General features: G+C 32.7%; 1 protein-coding gene, 2 long non-coding RNA genes and 1 other non-coding gene across 4 annotated transcripts; 2 read left to right on the forward strand and 2 right to left on the reverse strand.

Annotated features, from left to right (window-relative positions):
* Nucleotides 1-532: 532 nt before the first annotated feature.
* On the forward strand, nucleotides 533-1,156 carry LOC148781859 (uncharacterized). The gene is made up of 2 exons (XR_016057361.1): nucleotides 533-579; nucleotides 919-1,156. It is a non-coding gene; the product is annotated as an uncharacterized LOC148781859 (long non-coding RNA).
* LOC148781860 (small nucleolar RNA snoR86) lies at nucleotides 930-1,054 on the forward strand. The gene has a single exon (XR_016058690.1). It is a non-coding gene; the product is annotated as a small nucleolar RNA snoR86 (small nucleolar RNA).
* An 8,764-nt stretch (nucleotides 1,157-9,920) lies between the features above and the next one.
* On the reverse strand, nucleotides 9,921-14,506 carry LOC18448657 (uncharacterized). Its single transcript, XR_002283439.2, has 4 exons — nucleotides 14,320-14,506; nucleotides 11,987-12,033; nucleotides 11,836-11,899; nucleotides 9,921-10,897 (listed from the first exon to the last, which is right to left on the reverse strand). It is a non-coding gene; the product is annotated as an uncharacterized LOC18448657 (long non-coding RNA).
* Nucleotides 12,300-14,506, reverse strand: LOC148781861 (uncharacterized). Its single transcript, XM_006858718.3, has one exon. It carries the CDS (start codon nucleotides 14,173-14,175, stop codon nucleotides 13,009-13,011), a length of 1,167 nt encoding a protein of 388 aa, XP_006858780.1. The 5' UTR covers nucleotides 14,176-14,506; the 3' UTR covers nucleotides 12,300-13,008.
* Nucleotides 14,507-15,155: the final 649 nt, after the last annotated feature.

Below are 15,155 nucleotides of genomic sequence, written 5' to 3' on the forward strand. Positions count from 1 at the left end.
GGTTTTTGAACCGATCCGGTACCTTTTTCGTGAATTCCGAGTCGAACCGGTCGACTCGGCGATTTTTTAAACGCTGCCTAAAAATATTCCTCCCAAGTTGTTATTTCCTCATGGAGCTAATGTACAGCATGCTCTTGCTGGGGTGCATTGTATGCGCTCGAAGTGATATGTTAGTTATTTCTAAAAGAGATCCAGGGATATTTTGGTCATTTCTATAAGAATAAAAGGGGTTAGTTAACTCATTCCAATGGACGTTCCAGATTTAACTAGCAATGGCAGTTTCCAGTCCGATGGTCCAGATCGCAAGCTCGAACGCTGGATTCATCTCTAATCTGGACCGTCCGTTCCTATGAAACGATATCCAGACCGCTGGTGGGCTCATTCCCGAAGCTACTCTCTACTTCCATTCTCGGCCGCCGGATCGAGTAAATCGAAATCTAACTGTCCATCCCACGCGAGCCACGAACCATTAGGGTTAGGTTTTCTCCCAAAACCTCCGCTATATATACGGGCATCAGCCATACTTTTAATTCCGTACCCGAGGTAGCCATTTTACCGGCGCTGGAACTGTGTTTTCCGGTGAGTTCCGAGACGCCTCTCTCTGTCTTCTCCAGTCGGATCTGCATTTGCTGGTCATATTTGTGGTGCCTCTTTATGAACCCGCTGCCTGCAAAATAATTACCCTAGTTATAAAGGCTTAGATTTGGGTTTTCTCTTATATGCATGCTTCGTTTTCCACGCTGGTGATCAATAAAGTTCATGTCTTTTATCCTTTTTCCCCTTTTTTGTTGTGAATTTATTGCTGTTTATGAGTTAGGGTTTGAGGATTTATCTGATTCTCTGATAAATTTAGTATTTTTGCTAATTTGGGGATTTATTTATTTATTTATTTATTGTGTTATTTTGTTTGAGTGGAAGCCATTTTGCAGAAGCGAACTCGACAGTTTTAATGGCGTAGTTTGTTTTGAAGGATGGCGAAAGCAAAAATTCTCTGCAATTCTCCGTGCCTTTGTGATCTTTCTTTTGCAAATGGCCTCGAACAAGTTGCTACATTTTTTTGTTTTATTTTTTCAAAATTTTGAGTTCTTTGTGACCCTTTTCCTTTTCAAAGAAAGGAAACTGTGAATTGTTAAAAATTAAAAACTCCTGTTTACTCTTTTTTTGTTTCTTTAGTTTAGATGCTTGGTTCCTTTTATTTGTCCCTCTTTAAGCAATTTTTTTAAGTGCGCTTTTTTGCAACTGTTAGATTGTTGTTGTTGTTGCTATTATAACAGACATTTATTATTATAATGAGGGAAATGTATTAAAAATATATATCTAAAAATGGGTAACGTTTTAGAGTGGGTCTATTTGGATAGATTTCAGATCCTATTTTGATTTTAACAGTTTTTAAAAACTATTTTAGTTTTTGGTGGGGTTTGTACAGAGCCTAGGCTCAATCAAATTAGATCCTACCTTCAAATAGTGTGACAAACGTGGTTTCAACACTAGCCTTTGTAATAGCGTTAAAATATAGTTTTAGATTTATTTATGAAGTTTAAAGCTTAAAAAATAGATCAGACAGATAAAAATTTGTAAATCTTGAAAATCAACTGTAAAAAAATGCATCGCAAAATACACTATTTTCAGAGACTTGAATTCATTTTTATTCTCATGTCCATGCATCTTGCATCTTGATGGCGGGATATGGAGGCTCTAATTTGATTTGTTTAGAGCCTCACCTTAATTTGATTCTTTAGAACCTCGCTCTATTTGAACTTTTTCCTTTTAGTTTTGAAATGAAATTTTAATAGAGATGAAATTTTTTGAGATATACGCAGGGAGAGGCTATTAACAGACTTTAATGCATCCTAAAATACTAGGTCAAATTCACTTCTGACCCTAAACACTAGGTCTAATTCACTTCTGATCCTCGACCTCGACCTTAGTTATGTCAATTGTGGTTACATCTGTTCGTAGCTTGGTCCATCTTTATTCCATTTCACAAATGTCTGAGGATCCGCATAGCCCTCGATTTATGTGTTATTTATCAATTTCTACTCTTTAAACAAACTTTAATGCATCCTAAAATACTGCTCAAAAAATTTGGTGCGTTTAGGTTTGAAAATCTAGGGAAGATTACTCCAATGCCTTGTCCATAAACCCACTCTTTTCTCTCTTATTTGATTGCTTAAATCATAAAGAGAGTAAATAGTAAGAGTAATGATTTTATGTGATCCTCTCAAACCCATGTCTTTAAAGTCTTAAAGAATCACCATTAAATTTGACAACCATTAAATTTGGTATAGATCTTTAAAAAGGTTATTAGGATTTTTTTTATAGATTTATGTTAAATTTAATGGTGATCTGTAAGTTCATTTTTCAAATAGTTAAGAGTAATGATTTTATGGGACCCGTGTATAGGATCCCGATTTCTCACCGTAAAACATGGGAGTGGGACTTGACTATCCTTATAATCATGATGTGGGAGGGTATTTAAGGTTATTTCTCAAATGGTAAGGAGTATTGATTTTACACATAGTAAAGACCTCAAAGGATCATTATAAAACATGGTGTGGGAGGGTCTCATAAGGTTATTTTTCAAATAGTAAAGAGTAATGATTTTACACATAGTAAGACCTCAAAAGATTATTATTAAACTTGGTATAGATCTTTAGAAGAGTTTTTTTGAAGGATCATCATTAAATTTGATTGATCTTGAAAAAAATTATTACATTTTTTAAAAATTTATCACATGGATGTGGGATTAAGTTTTTTTAGAGATTTGTCAAATTTAATGGTAATCTTTTAATGGGTTATAGTGTGAGAGACAGTCATTTTCTTACGTGGGAGGGTCTCACAAGGTGATTTCTTTATAAGAACGGGCTTAAGCGAATGTGAGGGTCTCATCCAATCATTTCTTTATAAAGACGTGCTGAAGCTTAACATCTCCACGTGACTTTGGAAATTATTATATATATATATATATATATATATTAAAAGAATAAAAAAATTATATTTAAATGAAATTTAACAAAAAATAATTATTAGGGTTAAGAAAGTAAAAAAGAAATATAGATTTTAAAAGATGAGTTTGTGAAGGAGGGTATTTTGACATTTTCTTTTAAGAAAGACAAATTTTAAAATAAAAATTTATACCAAAAAGTATTTCCTAGCTAGTGGTGGCAATTGGCAATGGACCTCGATCCGACTCGAGACTTGAGGGGTAGACTTGATTAGATTTGGTTATGGGTCTAAAATTTAAACCCGGGGCTTGGGTCTTGGTATGGGTCCAAATCTTTGGCTTGAACACTTTGGGTTTCGATTTGATAATAATTTTTGGATTTTAATATATAAAATATGTTAAAAATAATAAAATTATAAATTTTTAATTTTTGGGTTTGAACAGGTTTGGGTCAAGTTATATTTTTTAGGTCTCAATATTAGAAAAGCATTTAAATATAATGAAGTACATCAACTTTTTAACTTTTGGATGAGGTCTCGGACCTCATATCATTTTTCAGATTGGGTTCAGGGTTTGGCCATAGCTGAACCGACCCAATCGGACCCCTTGATACCTCTATTATCAACTATTATTTTTTGAGTTAGACCTCTAATTACACGGCTTGAGCCTGAGTAATCGGGAATCAACGGACTTTTTTCGAACCCCGATCATCACACAAGCGTTATCAAGCAAGTGTGCAGTTTGTATAGACGCGATGTTTTAAATCAATGGTTTAAAAAGCGGATTGGTAACTCGGATCGGGCACTTCAAAAATTGATATGGATCGACGGATCGGCTGTTTTGGATTGGGATTCGATTGAATTGATCAGATTAAAACTTCAAAAAAAATTTAAAAATTTTATTAAAATTCATTATAAATGTTGTTTTTTAGGAATCCAATAAGAAATGGTGGCACTGTATTAATAATTTTCATTTTTTCCATCAATTTGTGAATATTGAGATGTTTTTTCTTTGTATGAACTTGTGTCGACCATTAAATTTATATCACACAAAAGAAATCATAGAATTATCATGGATTAATTATATAATTATATATGGATTATAATAAAGAGTTTGACTAAATCGATGAAAATTTGGCCACTAAAATTTTGAATTGATCGGTTAAAAAAAATCCAAATTATTACAACTTAACTAATTATAATATTATATATCAACAATATTTTATAATTATTTTATTATATAAATAATAACAAATCCAAAATGTTTTATAATATCATCTAATTTAAAATGTATTTTTGACAATTGTAAGAAAAATAGTACATTACATGATTTATAATACAAAAATTAATAAATAACTGGAAGATTTAGTTATCAATGTAGAAATTATTAGAATGTGTATCAATTTTCTTTAATTTTTTAGGTTTCTAGAATAAATTAGTGGAAGAGATTGTTAGTAGAAAGCAATGGTTTAAAAAACGGATCCGTGACCCGGATCGGGTTTCTAAAAAGCCGATCCAGATCGGCGAATCGACGATCCAGATCGGGAATCGGGTGAATCGGTCAGAAAAAAGCTTAAAACAAATCCGAAAAAATTATTAAAATTCATTATAAATATTGTTTTTTAGGAATTCAATAAGAAATGAGGGTACTCCACTAAGAATTTTCATGTTTTTGAATGAATATGCGAATATTGATATGTTCTTTCCCTGAATGAACCGCTATTCAGCATGTAATTTACATCACACAAAAGGATAAACATATAATTATCATGGAATAAGTATATCAACATACATGGACTACAATAAAGCATAAAATTAGTAACATATGATCTAAAAATAAAATGATAGACGACGTTATTGTTCTTCTTGGTCACGCTGGTGCCATTGATTGAATTCGTTTAACAATTCATTAATTCGATCTAAAAACGAATCATCGATATTAGCAGGCGTCTGACTATTCCCAAATCCCTGAGTGTTAGTGTTTTGTTGTGTTCCCAATCTAAAATCCCCAAAGATTGTCTATCTTTCATGCTCACCTGTACTGTCGTGCTCATCCCTACACTGTTGTTGTTGGAACTCGATATGTGAATAATATGGTTGGGATAGGGTGGCCTCAGAATCATCATCTCTCTCATTTTCTTTTTGAATAATATGGATTAAAAAAATAATAATAAATTTTCAAAAAAATCGATCATGGATTAAAAAAAAAAATCACAAATTTTCAAAAAATTCTATCATGGATTACAAAAAAAAATTCGATCATGGATTAAAAAAAAAAATCACAAATTTTCCAAAAATTCCATCATGGATTACAAAAAAAAAATCCGATCATGGATTAAAAAAAAAAATCACAAATTTTCAAAAAATTCAATCATGGATTACAAAAAATTCGATCATGGATTACATAAAACTCGATCGTGGATTACATAAAATTCGATCATGGATTACAAAAAAAAACAAAAAATTCAATCGTGGATTACAAAAAAAGAAAAAAATAATTCGATCATGGATTACAAAAAATTCAATCATGGATTACAAAAAACTCTATCATGGGTTACAAAAAAAGCAAAAAATTCAATCATGGATTACAAAAAAAAAAACAAACATTTCGATCATGGATTACAAAAAAAAAACAAACATTGCGATCATGTATTACAAAACATTCGATCATGGATTAAGAAAAATTCTATCATGGGTTACAAAAAAAAAAAAAAAAACAAAAATTCGATTATGGATTACAAGAAAAAAAAACAAACATTTCGATCATGGATTGCAAAAAATTCGATCAAGGATTACAAAAAATTCTATCATGGGTTACAAAAAAACAAAAAATTCGATCATGGATTACAAAAAAACAAAAACAATTCGATCATGGATTACAAAAAATCGATCAAGTATAACAAAAAAACCTATCATGGATTAAAAAAAAAAAAAATATTCTGTACGGGATTCGCCGATTTATTGTTCGGACTCGCCGATTCCGTACAATGAATCGGCGAGTCACTGTACAGAATTGTCCGGTTCTCTCTAGAACCGGACGATTTTCGATTTTTTAGCCGATACGATCCACTTTTTGCGATTTCAGAGTCGAACCGGGCGAGTCCGGTTTGACTCGGCGTTTTTTAAAACACTGGTAGAAACAGAGAGATTTCAAATGGTTGTATTGTATGAATCTTATTTTTAAATTAATATTATTAAATTTATGTTAAAGACCATCTTGTTATAAAAATAAAAAATATAATTAGACCATTTATTCTTAGGTTGTATGAAGAAATTACTTTTTTTTTTTTTGACAATAAATACTTATTGTGTTATTTTTTATTTTTTTTTACAAGAGAAATATGATACTTGTTGATTATTTTTGTTTTTTTTTTTTTGTACAAAAGAAGATGTTGTATTACTTTTTTTTTTTTGCTTGTTGTATTACTTTTTATTTTTCTTTTACAAGAAAAATAAAAAAATGATGCTGTCAAAGTACATTTATTTTTTTGTGCCTTTTATTTTATTTTATTTGCAAGAAATACTTGTTATATTACTTTGTATTTTTTTTACAAGAAAAATAAAAAAATATTGTATTATCTTTTTTATCTTTATCTTGAAAAGCCTTTTATTTTATATCTTTTATATTTTTTTACAACAGTATTTTTTGCCTTTGTTTATTTTTTTGACAACAAATTGTATTTTTTTTTACAAGAAAACAAAAAAAATGTTGTATTATCTTTTTTTTCTTGATCTTGAAAAGCTTTTTATTTTATATTTTTTCTATTTTTTTACAACATTATTTTCTACCTTTGTTTATTTTTTTGACAACAAATTTTTTTTTGTATTTTTTGGTTGTGTTAAGGGCTTTGAACTCAAAAAAAAAAAAACTTGTTGTGTGCTAAGTAAGGGGTTCGAACTCAAAATATTTTTTGGTGTTCGTTATGGGATTCAAACTCAAGACATAGACCGAGAATTCGGTGTTGTCAACCAACATGGCCACATCACCACATGTGATTTTTCTAGCTTCCATAATGATATATATTCATTGATATTGTTTTAATGATTTTTTGTGGGAATTATCCCACATTAAAAGATGAGTGTTGCTTGGTTCTCTATAAGGTCATGTGTATTAGATTTCTTGTTGCGCGTGTAGAAACGTGAGACGAGTTGCCATGTGTCACTCTCGTGCGATGGCTACGTGTCACTCATGTGAGGCTTGAATCGGTGCACGTGTGGGAGTGTGTGTGTGGCACGTGTGACACGTACACACATGTGAAGGCTAGTTCCGGGAGGGAACCGACTAGAACCGGGAGGGAACCGGCGGTTTTGCTATAGAACCGGGCTAGTTCGATTCGAGTCGGCGTTTTTTTAAACACTGTTTTGAACTATCAAATTAGAGCTCACCTTGAAATAGTATCGGGGAAATGTAGTTTTGATATTGAAAATATTTATGATAACTTTAAAATATAGTTTTATTTTTAATTATAAAATTTAAAAAATTTAAAAAAATTTTAAAATTTGAAGGTCCAAAAAAGTTTTGCAAAATGTACTTTCTTTTGTGTCCATATATCTTGATGTCGAGACGATCAATTTAAGGATATTTTGAGCATAAGCGTTATATAATTTTTTTCTAAATGAAGCCATCTTAAAAAATAGAAAGCCTAACACATATAATATTACGAGCATATCATTTATACAAAATGTCAAAATCTCGAAAGAGCCACGTTGAGCAACACGGAAAAAACAGTGGTTCATAGGGACTAGAAAGATGAGTATAGTCCACCATGAGTTCCTCATTTATCATACAAGACTATGAAATCAAAACATTCCAAAAGGACATTGTTTTGACAAAAAAAAAAGCTAATACAAGAGAATCAGTACCACAACATTCTTCTTCATTTCATAAAGGTGAACAGTCTCTACTCAATGAGAGTTTTGAGATGCAGTCCCTTTAAGCATACTTTTAGAATGTAGCTAGTTTGAAATACTTTGAAATTTTTCTAATGAAATACAACTTTTAAATGTAGAATTAAAGTGTAATTCAAAAATCCATGGGAAAAGACCATCTTGATGTTGGAAAACCCTCTAATTCATCATCGTGACATGGAGATATATGAAGAAAGGTTTTGAATCTTCATGATTAATTAATAAAATTAAGTAATGTTGTCAAAAAAATAAGAAGAAGAAGAAAGGTTTCGAGTCTTAAAAATAATGTATCTTGCAACACGTTATCTAGACTGTCTATTTTTTTAATTTTCATGTGTTTATAGATCTATTGCATTTGAACTATTTTTAGAATTGAAAATTTATAATTAGAATTGAAAATGGATTATCAAGCCATCCTAACTTTTTATATTAAAATTATATCTTATGATAAACTTTAGAGCTACACCTTATTTTGATTGTTTAACATTTTAACCTTATACAAACCACACTTTTTCCTTTACTTTTTTTAAATTACATCCTAGAAAATTGTCTTCCGACTTGCTAAAATTGTGAAGAAAGAAATTGCTCAATTGAAATGTGAGGAATCTTTTGAAAATATTAGAAGTCGTGGTTAATAGACTTTGTTCTATCTTAGAATTTGGAAAATAATAAAAAATGTCTTTTCAAATTTTGGATATTACCGATAACTAAAATGTCCCTTTTTTTCACCTATACCCATTTTTGTCATATTTTTATTAGTACCAAATTTGCCCTCACCACATACCCATTAAGTCAGTTGCACAGATGAGTAACACCCAAGCTATATATGGTTTTCTGCCAAAAACCACCATGACTCCATTTATATATGTGTTAAAGAGCCAAAACCTTCACAGACTTGTCATATCTGTGGCAGTTTTTGGTGCGAAAACACCCATAAGCCTATCATATCTGTAGCGGTTTTTGGCTCAAAACCCCGCCACAAATCTAATAGATTGTGGTAGTTTTTTGTGGCAAAACCACATATGCTATGGCGTTGCTCATATGCTCCGTAAACTTGATGGGCCATGGAAAGGGTAAAATTGGCATTAATAGAAGTACGAGTAAAATATTTATATATCGGTAAGAAAAGATATGTGTTTATTACTCGCTTGAACTACTTAGGTTGATTTCTTAAGGCATTTTGTGGGATGTAAAAAACTTCCCTCATGGGGTTAAGTGCAGAAATATTTTTATATTAAGTGGCTGTCAATGTGAAATGATACAATCAATGGTTAAAAAGCGGATCAGTGATTCGGATTGGGTACCTCAAAAACCGATCCGGATCGGCGAATCGACGATTTGGATCGAAAATCGGCTGAATCGGTTGGATTAAAGATTCAAAAAAATCCAAATAAATTATTAAAATTCATTATAAATGTTGTTTTTTAAGAATCCAATAAGAAATGAGGATACTACATTATTAACTTTCATTGTTTTCATCAATTTATGAATATTGAGATGTTCTTTCCCTGTATGAATTTATGTTGACCATTAAATTTACATCACACAAAATAAATCATAGAATTATCATGGATTACATATATAATCATACATGGACTACAATAAAGAGTTGATTAAATCGATGAAAAATTGGTCACTAAAATCTCGAATTGGCGGAAAACCTTAATCCGTTAAAAAAACCCAAATTGTTACAACCTAACTAACTATAATATTATATACCAACAATATTTTATAATTATTTTATTATATAAATAATAACAAATCCAAAATATTTTATAATATCATCTAATTTAAAATTTATTATTGACAACTGTAAGAAAAATAATACACTACATGATTTATAATATAAAAATTAATAAATAAAATAAAAGATTTGGTTATCAATGTATAAATTATTAGAATACGTACCAATTTTCTTTAATTTTTTAAGTTTCTAGAATAAATTAGTGGTAGAGTTTGTTAGTAGAAAGAGAGAGATTTCAAATGGCCTCATTGTATGAATCCTATCTTTAAATTAATATTACTAAATTTATGTTAAAGACCATCATGTTATAAAAATAAAAAATATAATTAGACCATTTATTCCTCGGTTGTATTATGAATTTCTTTGGTTAGCATTTAATATAATTCCTCATGCCAGTAAATCTCCCTTCATACAATCTATCTCCTCCACAAATCTCTCATCATGATAACTCTCATCATGTGTTATCAGCAAGTATACCTCCCTCTTTTCCTAGTTCTTAAAGAGCTGTGAACTTGTCCTCCTCTGTCACCATACTCCCGAGAATACAGAGTGGGATTGTAATGTACAAGTTAGAACAATAAGCTTCATCTAGTACACTCAATTTGCCACCCTTATCACATGTTAATGTAATGCCACTTTTGGTGAAAATGAGCACCTCACCTGCCAAAAGTTGTGGATACCCGTGGTTGCTCATTTTGTCACACATATCTGCAATGTGGTGTGCTTCCACCCACTTATTTTCTTGGGTTGGACCCAAAACCCAGCTTTCGAACCATGGTTTCCGTGTGCAATACAAACAACAACATCCTGGTCTAGGGTTGTATGTTCCTGTAGGCGGTCGGTTCTGGTTTATAGTCTCCCACTTCTTCATCCACTTCCTCTGTCTCCATGTTGAAAGCCAAGATATCTCCAAAAAGGAGGTAACATATGCGGCCGTGTGATGCTGATCTCCAAGGGGATACTGCCACGAAGCATAAGGTGGATGGCATGTTGGCCTGGGGTTATTTGGTTCCTTTTGAGCCCCAGTAACTCAGCCATTAACGAATTGGGCGAAGATCTTGAAATTGTAGTTTTCAGGGATGAAATAAAACCCAAAGTTATCAACATATAAAGGACCAGAAAATTTTGGAGTGGGGGAGCATTGGCCAGTTGCTGGGTTGGCAATGAAGAAAGTATCTATGTTTTCCTTACTGAGGCAGCATAGAATGCCATGGCTGATTTCCATATACTTGGGTGCTTTAAACTTCAAGCTTCAAGATGCGAAAACCATCGCCGAGATTGTAGAGAGATCCAAAAAAGATTCTGTATTATGAAATGATCAATATTTTCAATCATTTTACATAGTAATAGTTTTAATTGTGTGTAATTTGAATTCTTGTTAGTAATCTTAATTACTCTACAATTAATAAAATTTCAATCAGATATATTGAAGTCCCATTGATCAACTAATAAATAGATTCTTGATAAAAATACTATAATATCCCACATAAAACTTGCCATTGAGAATATCTCAATAGGAGTCATTGTCATTAAAATGGTAGGTTGGACTCAATAAATATTTGGGATTCACTTCGCTATAAACCAATGTTTCAAAAAACGGCAATTCAGATCAGGAATCACAGATCTGAATCGGGAATTGGTGGGGACTAATTCACTATAAAGCAAAAGGAAAATATCCCATCCACATAATGTGGACTCTTCAGATTGAACGAGCCCATATCCAAGGGCCACAAAATAATTCCTTTTTGTTTTAGTTAAATATGATCTTTATATGGGCATAGATGATAGAACACTAAAAACTTGAACATAGGAAATATTCTGGTCAATTTTTTTGTTTAAAACATTTTTTATTATTTTTATTTTTTATTATTTTTATTTGATGTCCCATATAAAAAAGCATCTATACTTCAAAATTTTAGACAAAGATAAATTTTTTTTTTTAAAAAAAAAAACAGAATTATTTTATGGCTGTTGAATGAAACCAGGTTCAACCGTTCAAGCATTCATCACATGGATGCTATACCATCCCATAAAAGAAGCTTATCTTCATATGGGGTGCAAGCTTCCACCTCTGTATGATTCCTTTTTCTCAGCTTTTTTAACTTGAGCTTCTCATGGGTTTCCATAACCACTTGCTTATACCTCCATTTATCCACAAAGATCATTAACTGCATCAAAGAACTCTCCCTTAATCAAACCATACAAGAACATATCTACCAAGTTCTGGTCAAATTTAATACTTGGGTTTTACTTGCCAGAATTCACCATCATCTGATTCGTCCATTTATCCACAAAGATCATTAGCTGCATCAAAGAACTCTCCCTTAATCAAACCATACAAGAATACATCTACCAAGTTCTGGTCAAATTTAGTACTTGGGTTTTACTTACCAGAATTCACCATCATCTGATTCGTCACCTTAGTCCATGGAAGTGAGCTGTCGAACATAGAAGAACACATTTGCAATAAATTTTTTTTAAAAAAAGCAAACCCTTCAACAACTACCACCACTAGGAAATGCAAAGGGAAACAGGGATGAACAACTACCACCACAAAGGAAATGCAAAAGGATGCAGAGATGAACTACCACCACCACAAAGGAAATGCAAAGGGATACAGAGAAGAAGAGTGCTCTCCTTCAAACATATGAAAGTTTATAAGATCCACAAAAACAAAACCATAAACAGAAAGAAAACAAAGATATTCCACGAAGCATTCATAAGCATTGCATTCCCCAAAAGAGAAGACAAAAATCTAAGAATCATGTATCCAGAACATGAAGAATACAACTGAAAACCAGGGGTTCAGAGCCTACAACACTGCACTCCATTTCTTGGGTGATCAAAAGGTGCAAATGAAGCTGACATTTTCCAGAGTTTTCTTCAAAGGAAACCCCAAAAGAATCTTCTCTTTGCCCTAATTTGTCTTTAACCAACTGAACACAACTCCAAACAGGAATTAAAACCCACCTAATAGGAGGAAAAAAAATCCCAACTTTTCTAGCTAGAGCTTCCACATTTGGAGAAACCCAGCAAAATCCTCCCAGAAAAACCCTAAACTTGAGGAGAAATGAGCTCAGCAATCCGACAATGACTTCCCATGTTTAGAGAGCATAATCGAGCGAGAGAGGCCAAAATGTGTGCAAATTTCCAGACAAATCCATCACATGGTTAGAATAAACCCAAAATTATCACCATCTAATTTTGCATCTGTGTAGAGGTTAGCAAGCTTTTCTGCTCTTGTAACCTATATTATACAAGGCAGAACAAAGAGAAGCAAGGCAAAATCACAAGGATCACAACACAGAAAGTTTTGACATTCAGTTCTTCTTTTTCAGAGATATAACAAAATAAGAGTCATGGAATTCAGATTTTAATGGCTATTAAGCCTGTTTTAGACCATAGACTCAGCATCAATTTCTTGAGTTTTCTTTGTTTCCCTTATAAATATCGAGCAAATTTTCTGCCTCTTCTCCAAAACTTAACACATATCTCTCCAAGAACACCTTCTCCGATAAAACACAAATTGTCAATAAACTTGCATCCTTTTCCAGCAACTTTCTTGACCTCAACACTTTCAATAGATTAATCCTTGGGATCAACCTTCTCTCTAAATTAAAACAGAATATAAGTGGATGAAAACACAGATATTTCTCATCATATTTAAGTTCGTTGATGAAATAATTCATAGTCTTTTGCAACTTCTGTTCTGAAAGACAAAATATTACAGGCATCTTTTGGAAAGCGGTGCGAATATCTTCTTCTGACCACCCAAAGCTCTTAAAAAACTTAAATTTCCTCTGCCATGTCTCCTTGCTCATCGAACTCATGAACCCAACAGCATGAGAGTACATTTTAAAGTGAGATTCAATACCCAATTCCTTAACTTTCTCTGTGATTTCTATAAGCCTAATGGACTTCACTTCAAATAAGAATGTCCTTTTCAATAAGAGTGCTCTCAACTTCGAGCCGCCAATTCCCTGGCTCTCCATGAACCTAACATTGGACTGCAATCTCTTGGACACCAAGACTGAACTACGACCTTGACCTTTGAGAAGCTTCAAGAAACCTTTGGGATCCAAGTAGTTTTTAAGGAAGAGAATGTTAGGGAGAAGTCTTTTGTTTAAGCTATACATAACAATGGTTGGATGTGCAGAGATGACGGCCCCAAGATCGAATTTAGAAAGGCCCAAATCTTCAAACAATTTGAATTTGGGTGCTAGGTTTTTCTCGACATTGGCTGCAAGAAGATGGGGGCGCTTGCTGATAATTGTATGGATATGGATTGCTTCAAAACCTTTGGCTTTGAGGAAGTTTAGTACCGAGAGAGCTTTCTCAGGGGTTTTGATATGGAGAAGCTGGGAAGATGCAGCAATGGCTCCTTGCTTTGAGAACCCAAAAGAGTCCACAAACAGATTAACCATGAAAGAAGAAGTAGAAGAAGGTAAGGCCGTTCCATCATTAATGAGAGAAGAGGGTTTTGTGGAGAACTGTTGAACATAAGAATGAAGAGAGAGAGGACTGACAAGGGAAATGAGAAATTGGGGTTTGCAGAAAGATTGGGCTTTTGTCAAGGCCATGATTTTGAAGATTTAGAAGAATATCATCAGTTACAGTGTTCATGGACTAACAACACTTTGCACTCAAAAAAAAAAGGGGGAAGATCGTTTATGTTCTGATGAATGAAGAACACGCAGCAAAGAAAGAAAGAATGAGGACCATACCCAGTGGCTTGCTGTAATGGGAGGACCGGTAGCTTCCTTGACGCCCTTTCTTTCCCTTTCTCCAAATAGTTTATAGAGAGAGATTCAAATAGCGAGGGAAGTGCCTTCGTCAAGGTTTAGAGCGAGAAAGTGTGACTGTGATCCTTAGGGCTTGACATGCATCAGAGTAATTTTTCCTCGATCGAGTGCGGGAAGGATCGCACTTAGTGCTTTAAATGGGTTTGGGTTGATGCTGAAACAAATCCGCCCCGACCGTGTAAGGAGTAGCCTAGACCCAGAACCGGATCAGACCCCTCAGGTCCAATATCTAGACCCAGATGAGGTCGATCCCATATGTTAATCCAATTAGCGCCCCTAATTATACTTACTAGCAACCAAGCTATGTTGGAAAAACCGGGTGATCTAACTGGTATATATGCCCATTTAGATTGGAACTGGCCATTGGCCGGTTTCGGGTTCTGACGGTTTTGGTGATTGACTGGTATTTTAATAAAAAAAGTTCAAAATAAATGTATATAAAATTTCAAAAATAAAAAATTTTGTTTATAATATATTTTTTAATATTCTTTATATTATGGTAAAGATTAGAAAATGTTGCGGTCATTAATACTCACTTCTATAGCTTTCCATTTTTTGCGAAAAAATTTTAAAATATCCCTCTGCATAAATCAATTCTTTATAATTTATTTTTTTATTAATCTTCAATTTCTTTTGAATGTGTTTTGTTTTAATCAATCTTTACATGCTTTTCATATTTTAGTAGATTTTTTTTGTATATTTTTTTATTTTTGTCAACAATTTTTTGACTGCCTGGGACTTATTCGGTTAGAACGGTT

This window comes from Amborella trichopoda, chromosome 6, assembly GCF_054954075.1.
Source record: "Amborella trichopoda isolate Santa Cruz 75 chromosome 6, AtrichopodaSantaCruz75HAP2 v2.0, whole genome shotgun sequence".
Classification (NCBI taxonomy): domain Eukaryota; kingdom Viridiplantae; phylum Streptophyta; class Magnoliopsida; order Amborellales; family Amborellaceae; genus Amborella; species Amborella trichopoda.